The sequence below is a fragment of the Mastacembelus armatus genome, chromosome 16 (genome assembly GCF_900324485.2).
Source record: "Mastacembelus armatus chromosome 16, fMasArm1.2, whole genome shotgun sequence".
Classification (NCBI taxonomy): domain Eukaryota; kingdom Metazoa; phylum Chordata; class Actinopteri; order Synbranchiformes; family Mastacembelidae; genus Mastacembelus; species Mastacembelus armatus.
In genome coordinates this window covers 11408373-11421578 of record NC_046648.1, presented here as the reverse complement: position 1 = coordinate 11421578, position 13206 = coordinate 11408373, and the positions used below count along the sequence as shown (strand labels likewise).

Below are 13206 nucleotides of genomic sequence, written 5' to 3'. Positions count from 1 at the left end.
GACCTTTTACAGGCAAGCTCTTAGGAGCAAAGTTCGGCTAATATCTAGTCTGTATTCCTCAGACATTTACAGACATTTGCTTGCTTGCTTACATGCAACCCACCAGGGTAATGTCTAGCAATGTGCATGACAGACAAGAAGTGCATGACTGAAGGCACGTCGCTTTATTAGGGTTAATGCACCACTCACTTTTGATTTAAGTGTAAACGAGTGCCTTTTTTAAATATAATAAAATTTGTGTCTACATGTCATCACATATCAAAATAATTTTATCTATATTCTTTTGTAAAAATCTTATTAATTGTTTAATAGAACACCTAATGGAACAATTAATCATTAGAATAGCTGTCTGTTGCAGCCCTAGTAAGTAATTAACTATGTAATTTTTAATGAAGTAATTTAGTGTAAAATTGGGTTATACTTTTTTTTTTGAGATTCCACCAAATGTAAAAAAAATAGGCATAATCTAGGATTGTTAGACAAGACGAAATTTAAAAAAAAAGAAAGAATGAAAAAACATCTTGGAGACCCAGCCCATGTGTCCTGTGCAGCTGACATAATTCTCCTGCTAAGACCCCTGTGGTACAAAATGCATGTTTGGGTATAAGTACCGTCATCGCAGAAATACAAAAAAAAAAAGAACTTCAAAAAATATAACTGATTACATGGAAGCTGAGAGAAATGAAATTTTAAATCTATTTTCAAACCTAAAAATTCACTATCCTGGTAAGGAATAATTTTATTTGGTGTTTATTTATCATGGCATAATACATGTCACTGAGTCAGTAAAATACTCTCTAAATCTTCTGTAAAAACTGGAAACTGGGTTTGACCTCCCAGTTGTGTGTGACTGTCACAGAAGCAGGATGTTTCTGTTTTTGTGAGAACTTGTAAACAGCTCATAGGCCAGCCTCCAACAGAGAATGCCAGCAGCATGCTTGGCATGCCCTCCCCACCTCCTTCATCTCTCTACTCAGTAATTGCCACAACTGACAGACTGCAATAATAGATCTTACTGAAGGAATCATGGTGACTGCTTCTGATGTGCTTGGTGCTTAAGTTCAAACACATTAATATGAAAATCCATGTAAACTCAATGATATGTGTCTCACTCTCTATGCAAATAAAGAACCCAGACAGTTATCACGTTGATGTTTTGCTTGGAAGAGTTTTGTTTTCAGCTGCATTTTCTTGGCCAGATGTATTGCTATAGGTATGCTCTGTGTTCAAAATGAAGTCCGTGTAACCTTTATCACAAACGACTTTATTGTGGCTCTGGTTTGGTATTTAAGGGAGTATCTGTCCTCTGCCTAAGCTTAGATAAGGTATGCCTTTTCTAATTTGGTGCATTATATGCTTAACTGTGATTTGTGAAACTGACCATGGTATGAAGCTTTTTGGAGGTTGCGAGTGGTACTTGGCAGATACAGATGTTAGTCATTGTTCTCTTAGAATATACAGTGGGTACGGAAAGTATTCAGACCCCTTTAAATTTTTCACTCTTTGTGTCATTGCTGCCATTTGCCAAAATCAAAAAAGTTCATTTTATTTCTCATTAATGTACACTCAGCACCCCATCTTGACAGAAAAAACCAGAAATGTAGAAATTTTTGCAAATTTATTAAAAAAGAAAAACTGAAATATCACATGGTCATAAGTATTCAGACCCTGTGCTCAGTATTGAGTAGAAGCACCCTTTTGAGCTAATACAGCCATGAGTCTTCTTGGGAATGATGCAACAAATTTTTCACACCTGGATTTGGGGATCCTCTGCCATTCTTCCTTGCAGATCCTCTCCAGTTCTGTCAGGTTGGATGGTGAACGTTGGTGGACAGCCATTTTCAGGTCTCTCCAGAGATGCTCAATTGGGTTTAGGTCAGGGGCTGGGCCAGTCAAGAATGGTCACAGAGTTGTTCCGAAGCCACTCCTTTGTTATTTTAGCTGTGTGCTTAGAGTCATTGTCCTGTTGAAAGGTGAACCTTTGGCCCAGTCTGAGGTCCTGAGCACTCTGGAAGAGGTTTTCTTCCAGGATATCTCTGTACTTGGCCGCATTCATCTTTCCTTCAGTTGCAACCAGTCGTCCTGTCCCTGCAGCTGAAAAACACCCCCACAACACGATGCTCCCACCACCATGTTTCACTGTAGGGATTGTATTGGACAGGTGATGAGCAGTGCCTGGTTTTCTCCACATATACCGCTTAGAATTAACGCCAAAAGGTTAAATCTTGGCCTCATCAGACCGAAGAATCTTATTTCTCATAGTCTGGGAGTCCTTCATGTGTCTTTTGGCAAACTCTATGTGGGCTTTCATGTGTCTTGCACTGAGGAGAGGCTTCCGTTGGGCCACTCTGCCATAAAGCCCCGACTGGTGGAGGGCTGCAGTGATAGTTGACTTTGTGGAACTTTCTCCCATCTCCCTCCTGCATCTCTGGAGCTCAGCCACAGTGATCTTTGGGTTCTTCTTTACCTCTCTCACCAAGGCTCTTCTCTCACGACTGCTCAGTTTGGCTGGACGGCCAGGTCTAGGACGAGTTCTGGTCTCCCCAAACTTTTTCCATTTGAGGATTATGGAGGCCACTGTGCTCTTAGGAACCTGGAGTGCTGCAGAAATTCTTTTGTAACCTTGGCCAGATCTGTGCCTTGCCACAATTCTGTCTCTGAGCTCCTTGGACAGTTCCTTCGACCTCATGATTCTCATTTGCTCTGACATGCACTGTGAGCTGTAAGGTCTTATATAGACAGGTGTGTGCCTTTCCTAATCAAGTCCAATCAGTTTAATTAAACACAGCTGGACTCCAATAAAGGAGCAGAACCATCTCAAAGAGGATCAGAAGAAATGGACAGCATGTGAGTTAAATATGAGTGTTACTGCAAAGGGTCTGAATACTTATGACCATGTGATATTTCCGTTTTTCTTTTTTAATAAATTTGCAAAATTTTCTACATTTCTGGTTTTTTCTGTCAAGATGGGGTGCTGAGTGTACATTAATGAGAAATAAAATGAACTTTTTTGATTTTGGCAAATGGCAGCAATGTCACAAAGAGTGAAAAATTTAAAGGGGTCTGAATACTTTCCGTACCCACTGTATGTTCCACCTAATAGCATTTATGGCACTGTCAAACCCTAAGACGTCCATTTTAAAGCTGCACTAATCCGTTGTTTTTGTAAAAAGTGAATTAAATTACACTGATTGTTGTAGTGATCCCAACAGTGTTTTTAATTCCCCATAAAACAAGAAGCATTTTAGCTGTTTTTATCTTGTTGAATAAGCATTGTAAAAAGTACTACTTTTATAGACCTTGTTTGTGTTTTGATAATATATTAAATAAGACTAGATATATCTGAATAAGACCAGATAATTATATAACTTGTCCTTGTGTTGTTGGATTATTGTTACTGATGCACAGAGTAGATTTTTCTATGAATGGCATTGATATATTTCTGTCCACTTATTGACCAGTATTTTAGTTTTGTTGGTACTGAATACTCCGATATATGGTCAGTAACAGAAATGGTATATCTCAGTGAACTAGAAGCAGAAATGATTTGTCCAAGCAGGAAATTACTAAATTAATGTAATAAAAAAATATCTGTCTACATGTCATCACACATCAATAATAATTGTTTAGGGGTCATTTTGCCACTAAAAAACAGACTTATCTATATTCTTTTGTAAAAATCCTATTAATTGTTTAATAGAACCCCTAATGGAACAATTAATCATTATTAGAATAGTTGTCTGTTGCAGCCCTAGTAAGTAATTAACTATGTAATTTTTAATGATTTTGGTGCATGGGATATTAAACTGATTACACTGTTGTATATTATTGATGGATCAAACCTTTCACAGCTTCCAAACAAATGGAATAGTTATGCCAGTCAATTTTGTATGATAAAAACATCAATAGATTTTAGGCTAATTTACATATTTACTGTGAGCAGGTGCGAGAAATTCAAAAAGTTTTCAGAATGTGATTGAATTAACTTTTAAATTAGTGTCATTCTCAAATGTGAAGCAGTGCTGGGCTTTCTTAAGAAGTTATAATTTTTATCAGACTGCAAAAACTATAATATGGACCAGAGAGCAATACGTCCATTGATGTAAAGCTGCTGACAAGTATATTGTCTTTGTCTACAAAATAGATGTAAGAGGGACCTTGTGTGAAGAAAAATAAATGAGAAACTTGTTTTTTTAGCACTATCTTCCTGAATTAAATATGATTAAATATTTAAGTTTCATAATTAACATTAACCCCATTTTATTGCAGGAAAGTATGCAATAAAAGATGAGTGATGAAGAAGATGAGTGAGAAACAGAGTACTACATTTCTGTAGTCAAGAAGGTGCTGTACTAAGTTTAGATGTGGATAGCTATATAGCCTGGGAGTAAAATGTCAAAATGGCAGTTTACACAGAGCAATACGGTAGACCTTATAGTTATAGGCTAATTTCAATTATCTGGACTTGGAGTTAGCCAAAGCTGATACTCTTAGTAAGTAAATGAAACGTGCCATTACCCTCATTTGAGCACTTCCAGAGGTTTGTGAATATTCTTAGAGGTTTAAATAAGTAGCAATGTCAATCAGGAACATGGGTTTAATCCTTAAAAGCAGATGTTAAAAGTAGGTAAGTTGTGCCACGACCCTACATATGATGGAGTTATGATGGTGTGGGCTCAAAAAGTCACATAACTTATGTACCTTTGAATAATTTCAAACAGGTTTTTCGGATCCATTGATTTCTTTATGAAACGAGAATTTAACAACAAGCAACTACTATTAAGGTACAAACTTAAACAAATTCTGTGTTGTTAATAATTTAGGTTTGAAAATATAGTTGTATTGAATTAACATTATACTATGTGTACTATATGTATACAACACATTTATTCACTGTCAGTGTCTGTCATCACTAATCTCTATTGATGATTTATTTATTTAAACATGGAAAGAGTGGGCCCTTAGAGTGGGATTTCTATGCAATAGCCACATGCCTTCCAGCATATTTCTTTTCTGATAAGCAGTAACTGAAATATGGTCTACTCATTTTTCCACCCCAATTATATATTATAATGAGGCTAGGCTAAATAATAGAAACTGCCTACAAAATACAGCCTACAAAGTAATCATAGAGTCAAATCAACTATAATTAGCTGCACTCTGGAACAGTCTGAACACAGACTGAAGAATCATCACCTTAATGAAGAAGGATCATGGAGGAAAGGTATGCTGTATCTATGCCATATGGTCCCAAGTCCTCCACAGTGGCTTTTTAATATGATCTTGATATGTATGTTATATACATATTGAATGTGTGCTGAATGAACAAATAGTGTGAAATTGCTTTGAGGGTACTTGAGTGTATAAAAGAGCTCTACATGTATAAGACCATTTACCATTACCATCATGTGTGATTGTTATGCAATTTTTTATACCATACAAAAAAGTTTTACAGGATCATGTTTTTTTTTTTTATTCTGTACCTTAGCTTACTAGATTTTTATAGAGTCAGGAATCAGTTGTGTTACTATCTATTTTGCTGTAATACGTAATGGTGCAGAATTTCAGATGAGTATAACAATTACTGATACTGTTTTTCATTACTTTGATGTTAGCAATTCACTAGCTTCATGAACTACATGGATCTCAGGGCAAATATACAGGAACTTACAGATCAGAATCTTTAATTTTAATATTGTGATCAATTAATTTTATTTTAATCAGCTCATTACCCATTCTCATTGGGGTAATTCTGAATTCAGCTGTTAATCATAATTGCCTTCTGTTGTCATAAAATTTTATGATTTTACAAATTTATAAACATGGTTTCTTTGTCGTTTGGAAAGAGAAGCAGTTAAACCCATTTTTGCATAAAGTACAAGATAATGTAAAAGAAAACCCTGCAGTCTGTTTGATTTTGGTGTGAACACCTGCAGCAAGGAGGCACTGGTGTGAATGTGTGGTGCAGGTCCAGTCCGCCAGGAGGGATTGGTTAGGTCTTATCTTGATAGGATGGTTTGACAGGTACTGCATCACATTAAAGGCCTTACCAATCTTCCCTGTCACATCCAGTAGGAGGCCCACAGATAATGCAACCCCCCTGTCTCTAACCCCCAGTTTTCTCTTCTCCCACCCATGTTGATACACAACATATTGAATTTTCTTCAATTTTTACCCTCATTTGTAGGACTGAAGACTACCACAGCTCAGCTAATGCTCTCTTAAAGAGCAGCTGTGCAACCTTATGCATCTACTGTAAATACTCAACATATGTCCTGTATGTATCTGAGAACTTGTATTTTGCTGTTTCTTTTTTGCTATTTTGCTATCACCAATGCAACATCTTTTTTTCAACTTCCTGTACTGATGTTTCCAGAGGTTCAAAGGACATAATCCTCATTTGCCTGGGAGGTTTTTAATTTAAAAATAGTGCAGAAGTGCTATTTAAAAACTGACAAACAAAAACAAAAAAAAATCCAAGGAGTACATTATGATAGCCTACAATAAAAAATGCCCTAGAATTGCTTTGGAGAGTTAAGTAATGACTGTTTCAATTGTACAGTATGTAGTTAATTTGATTCTCAAACAGTCCTTGTACTGTAAACATTCGTAATGTAATACAGTTTGATGTGACTGTGACACTGTTTGTCGGAACGTCAGGTGGAGTCCACCCAGAGTATGATCAGGATCCTGGGACTGTCAGCCACCCTACCAAACTACCTGGATGTGGCCACCTTTCTGCATGTCAACCCCTATATTGGCCTCTTCTTTTTTGACAGTCGCTTCCGACCAGTGCCCCTTGGACAGACATTTGTTGGCATCAAAACTACCAACAAGGTAAACATGATTACAGTGTACAAACATATTTATACACTTTTACATGAACAGGCGTTTACGTCAAAGTGACGCATACAGACAATATACAGTCTGAGGTGTTTTGGCCATTCTGATTAGGTAACATAAACTTAATTAGTCCCTGAATGGAAACTGAGAAATGTTTTGTTTTATCTTTATATACGACATTATGTTTACCATGTCAGTGTTTTGTATATTTTTTTTTTCAGCACATTTCCAATATGATCTGTCAATCATGTTTTCACTTAGAAAACACGAGGGAAACCTTTAGACAATAACCAGATCTCCTTTATTGCAATCAGCTAAGGGTTAGGGTTAGGTTTTGAATTGCTCATTGTGATATTGTGTTCTGTTCAGATCCAGCAGCTTCACGACATGGAGGAGGTTTGTTACAACAAAGTTCTGGAGCAAGTTAAATCCGGCCATCAGGTAAGAGTTGTACTGCATGAAACATAATCTGGAACTCTTCAAACCTGTAATCGATTTTGATAATGAGTTTTGTATTGTGTTTTGAGGTAAATTAATAAAAAATGTATGCATACATTTTCTGAATAAAATAAAAATGATTCACTACTTATAAATGTCACAAATTTTTCAGAAAGTAGGTTTATATTTAGTGTCAGCAATTTTTACGTAATGCAGTGTAATTAATTTAACTGCATTTAGTTTAACTGGTTTTAATTAGTTTGTTTGCTGACCAATTCTCCATTCACATCTCAGGTTTTCTTCAGAGATTCAAAGGTCTGTCAACACAAGAATTGTTTAACACTTGATAGGATTGACACAGCTGTATTTCAGGTTACAGTGATAACAGCAGCATCCCAAAACAAAAAAATAGACAAAAACAAGCTCCTTATTTCTATTTGGCAGTGATGTATTTTATCTCCTGAAATGACAACTATAGCAAGCTATGCTTAGTTTTAGCCTAATCCTTTCTTAATGCTACCACTCAAATGTGTTAGTTGAAAACTCTATCACCAGCTTTTTTAATGTTTCCAGCTGATATTTCTTTAAAGCAATTTGTGTATAATTCTTACATACTGTACATCATTTAAACCTCAATTAACTTTTATTTAATAAGACCCCTGTTACGTGTGAAAATATTTCTCAGAACCTTTTCATCCATCCATTATCTATACCTGCTTATTCCTATTTAGGGTCACAGGAATCTGCTGGAGCCTATCCCAGCTCTCTTTGGGTGAAAGGCAGGGGTACATCCTGGACAGGTCACCAGGGCCAGAACCTTTTCCTAAATATAAATACTTTCAGTAAATATTTTGTGAACCTTTAGGAGCAAGCATCTGCTATCTAAACTCTTTGAAGTCCTTATCTTCCCCAGTGTTACCATCCTTGCACTTCTTTCCCCCATCAACCCACCACCAGCCTCCACTCATTCTGCTTCCACTCAGCAGCCTCAGGAGGCCCATTGGGAACATGAGTGTTGTGAATTCAGAGTTTAGCGTTTAGCTCCCATCTGCTACAGGAGTTGAGCTCCCTATTGAGCACAGTTGTTATCCTGTCTGCATCATTTTATTGCAAGTGCACCCATACATAAACATACACACACCCTTTTTGTTGCTGTTTTCCTTCTCCCTTGCCCATTCTCTCCCTCTGAGGCAGACTTTATATGAGTCTTTCTGTAGCCCTTGACAACTTGATTCTTCTCCAGCACTAACAACGTTTTTTTTTTCTGTGGTTCAAATTAAACATTGGTTCAGTCTGGCTTGTAGGTTGAGGCCACTAAGGCCAGAGCTCAGCTGGGAAGGCCTCTTATTTGCTCAAATATTAAATTGTCAAGAAGTGGCTGTGACATGTATTAATTTCATCTGGGAGGATCTGATGAATGAAATTTCCTTTCACACCAGCCTCTGGGTGGGAAGCATGCCTCCAAAAAGAAGTTTAATAAGCTGAGAAGCTGGCAGTAACTGCCGACAATGCTTCCACACAGCTCAGTGGTGCTGATAAAACACCTCTGATAAATAACATTTGCTGCAGTGGTCTCTTTGGACCCACTGTGTTTGGAGCATACACATAGCTGGTTGCTCCCGGTGTGCAGTCATGCAATATAATCTGACATATATTTCACTACTAAAAACTTACAAAATCACATAAAAACAATATCAGCGGGGCCTCACATGGTTATTTACAGGTAAATAAAATAACTGTTACACCAAAGTAGGCACTTTAATTTCACTTATTTTGTAAGTGTACACAATGGGTTCGTATCAAACACTGTAGGCTGTTTTCATATACATTTTTATGTATTTTCATTATATTCTAGTATTCATAAATGAAATATAAATTAAGTTTTCACTTATCATACATCTGTATGTCTATGGAAGAGCAGAAGAATGTTTTCCAGTCTGATAGTCCAGATTCCAATAGCATCACCACAGTGGCAAACTCAAATTGTGGTGTAAACAGACGTGCATGGTTACAACTGAAGAGGCTTTGAAGATTCTACAGCTGCCTTACATTTTAGGCAGTGACTGTTGAACCAGTCTTTCTGAAATTGAAATCGTACACATTAGACCTTTGCTAAATGTGGATATATTTTGTTTCTTTTTTTAAACCTACTCACTTTATATCTTTGTGTGTCTCAGGTGATGGTTTTTGTCCATGCTCGTAATGCCACGGTGAGGACGGCCATGGGACTCATTGAGTTGGCAAAGAACCATGGAGAAACATGTTTCTTTCAGCCAGACCAGGGTCCAGACTACGGCCAATGTGAGAAACAGGTAGAAAAACTTTCACACATTGTATTTAGTCTGATTAAAAGTCATCAGTATATTACATCAGCTTCTTAATGGTTTTTAGCAAGATTGATGATCTCCTACACTCATTTAGGAAATTATATTGTGACTGATAAATGTCTTATTCCATGAAATATTCAGACAAGCTAGTCATCATTAGTTTGTTAGAATCATATTCACGTACAGTTGCAAGAAAAAGTAATGATACCATTTGCAATTTGAATGGCTCTCTTAATGTCATTCCACAGCATCTCTGTTAGACTGAGGTCTGGGCTCTGACCACTGGGCCACTCCAAAATGTACATTTTGTGTCTCCGAAGTTATTCTATAGTAGATTTAATTCAATTCAATTCAGTTCAATTTATTTGAACAAAATCACAATAAAATCGTCTCAAGGCACTTTACATAACAAATTCCTGATAAGCACTTGGCTACTATGGAGAGAAAAACTCCCTTTAACAGAAGAAACCGCCAGCAGAACCTGGGTTAAGTTTGGGCGGCCATCTGGCTCGACCAGTTGGGGTGAGTGGATAGAGGAAAGAGAAAAGAACAGGAACAATAAACAACAAATTTACTACAAAGCTTAGAGTCATTGTCTTGCTGCATCATCCAGGTTCTTCTGAGCTTCAGCTTGTGGACCGCCACCCTGACATTATCCTGTAGTATATTTTGGTAAACTTGGGAATTCCTTGACTCCTCCATACTAACAAGCTGTGCATACCAGATGTTTTCATGCTGATATGAGCTTCTTTTTTTATTCCATATGTAGTGCTGTCTTCCAGAACAATTCTAACTTTGTTTTATCTGTCTATTATGACATTTTCCTAGTAGTGATGTGGAGTGCCAAGGGGATCTTTGGCAAACTTCAAGCATGCTATTATGTTTTTTGGGAGAGCAGTGGCTTCCTATGTGGTGTTCTGCCATGGATACCATGTCTGTTCACTGTTTTTGCATGTTGCCTGTTCACTAGCTCCAATGAACCCTCTAAGTCTGTTATGCCAGTATGCTTTTTTTATCTCCATGAGCACTCTGTATTGACACCTTGGAGGGATCTTGGCTTGGCACCCACTTCTGTGAAGAGCAGCCCCAGTACCAAATCGTCTCCATTTACAGACAATATGTCTGTCATCTGATGAATATCTAAATCCTTTGACATTATCCCTTTTCAGCTATATCCATACCAACAACTCCTGATTGTATGTCTAGGTTGTTTTTTGGGATTTTTTTGCGAGGCATTGCCCACATCAACTGATCCAAGGTAGATCTAAACCTGATTGGCCTAATTGACTCCACCTGACATTTAGTGACATCAGAAACCTAGTGTTGCCATTACTTTTTCTACTTTGTATGTTTAATGGGTGAGTCATGAGAGGTCATGACTGTTTTAGTGACGTATCAGTTTAGAAATACTGTTTGTTGATATATGTGACTAGTGAAGATTAGATCACATTTTATGACCAATTTGTGTAGGCAGTGGGATGACCTTTCTTTTGTACCAGTATATATAGGCAAGGGAAGGCAGGTTTATTTATATAGCACAATTCATATACAGAGTAATTCAAAGTGCTTTACAGAAATAAAAGATAAAATAAAAGTTAAAAGTACATATGCAAAAATCAAAACAGGAAACAGTAAATAGTAAAAAAAATGAACTTGAAATAAAATTAAAGGAGAATGAGTGCAGATAAAATACTTTAGATAAAACACTTTCAGTTGTCATATGCCACGCTAAAAAAGAAAAGTTTTTAGCTTGGCTTGTCTAACATCATCAGGAAGACTATTCCAGATTTTAGCTGCATAAAACTGAAACGCTGCTTCTTCATGTTTAGTCCTGACTCTGGGCATGAGCAGAAGGCCTGTCCCTGATGTTGTCAAGTCTGAGTGGGTTCATATGGCATCAACATGTCAGAGATGTACCGTGGTGCTGAGCCATGAAGAGACTTATACACAAGCAGTGCTGTTTTAAAGTATTTTCTCTGAGTGACAAGAAGCCAGTGCAGAGATCTGAGAACAGGAGTAATGTGGTTGTACTTCCTGGTTCTAGTCAGGACCTGAGCAGCAGCAGTCTGAATGTACTGCAGCTGCCTTACAGCTCGTTTTGAGAGTCTTGTGAGCAGGCCGTTGCAGTAATCTAACCTGCTGGAGATAAATGAATGAGTTTCTCCAAGTCTGGTTTAGGAAATTATACACATTGTGATTGCCTTTGATTCTGGAAATGTTTTTGAGATGGTAAAATGCTGACAATGTTATAGATTTAATGTGGCTGTTAAAATTCAAGTCTGTGTCCATGATTACCCCTGAATTTTAGATTTTAGAGAAAGAGACTCAAGGTGACGGACAGTTTCTCTTTATTTCTGTGGCCGAAAGATGATTATTTCAGTCTTGTCACTGTTTATTTGGAGAAAGTTGTTTTGCAGCCACACAGTGATCAGTGCAATGCAGTGAAACAGTGAATTGACTGGTCCATATTCACCTGATGTGAGTGATATGTAAATCTGAGTGTCATCTGCATAGTTATGGTAGGACACATTATTGCTGTGTGTTAACTCGCCTAAAGGAAACATGTAAAGATTGAACAAAAGGGATCCCAAGATGGACTCCTGGGGGACCCCACATGTCAATGCCATATATGATAAAAACAGTACAGTGTGTACTCTTAGGGTGTCTGATGAGATCATTTTTCTTCTCCAGGCATTAATTTTGGCATTTTCCAAGCTTGAAAGTATTCGGGCTGGGGCAAAGCCTGTGTGCATCAGCACATCATAAAGTGATGTGATGGTGCAGTGATTGAATTGCTAACAAATTTGAGAAAAAAAGGTGACCCTTTATAAAATTGTTTGCAGTCAACAGTTTGACAGTTATTAAAATGAGATGAGAAAGGCTTGTTGAAAGAACATCAAGGCATAATTGAGTGAACTCTGACACACAATTTTGTGCCACTTCAAACTGCCTTGACATTTCTTACACTGTGCAATTTACTTGCTTGGCACATGCACAGTCAATATACTAGTGAGGACAGTCTGTAAGGACTAGGCTTAGTCCACAGAAGAAGAACTGGAAGTCAGATTAGAAGACAACATCCAATTCATTCCACTGAAAGTTGTTCAGTGGCACGTACATACTGAAGTTCTTCATGCGTTTCCATGCACATTCTGGGCATTACCCGGTTGTTCCACATGCTTCCACATTTATTGACCCACCTTCTTCATTCGAGCAGAGACTTCTGCCAACTGTGCTAGTAATATGGGACTGAAAGCATCCAAGTCCTATAATAAAAATAATCATCAATCACTCCTTTTTACAATTTTTCTCTATGGGGGAAAAAGGCTTCTTGGGCTAGTGTGTATCATGTAATAAATGCAGAAGATGTGGTTTGGCCACTGGGCCGAAATTACTTCACAGCTCAGTGCTGTTCCTGAGGGCTTAGCATGAACCCTCATAGACTTGGTCAGGTGATGAAATTTAGGTCACACAGACCGTTTCCAGCTACAGAAATCATGGATTTAGTGCTTAGTTTTCCAAATATCTCTTAAAACTTGTCACCAAGCAAGCTTCCAACTCCACTCAAGTGCTGCCACTTTCTGGCATTTTGAAATTA

At 37.5% G+C, this 13206-nt stretch overlaps 1 protein-coding gene across 2 annotated transcripts in view; it reads left to right on the top strand.

Annotated features, from left to right (window-relative positions):
- The window catches only part of ascc3 (activating signal cointegrator 1 complex subunit 3), a 163810-nt gene that overhangs the window by 89267 nt on the left and 61337 nt on the right, over positions 1-13206 (top strand). For both annotated transcript variants that reach the window (XM_026293742.1, XM_026293743.1), the window contains 3 exons: positions 6661-6837; positions 7213-7284; positions 9459-9593. In XM_026293742.1, coding sequence (XP_026149527.1) covers positions 6661-6837; positions 7213-7284; positions 9459-9593 — 384 coding nt within the window. The remainder of the gene's footprint in view (positions 1-6660; positions 6838-7212; positions 7285-9458; positions 9594-13206) is intronic.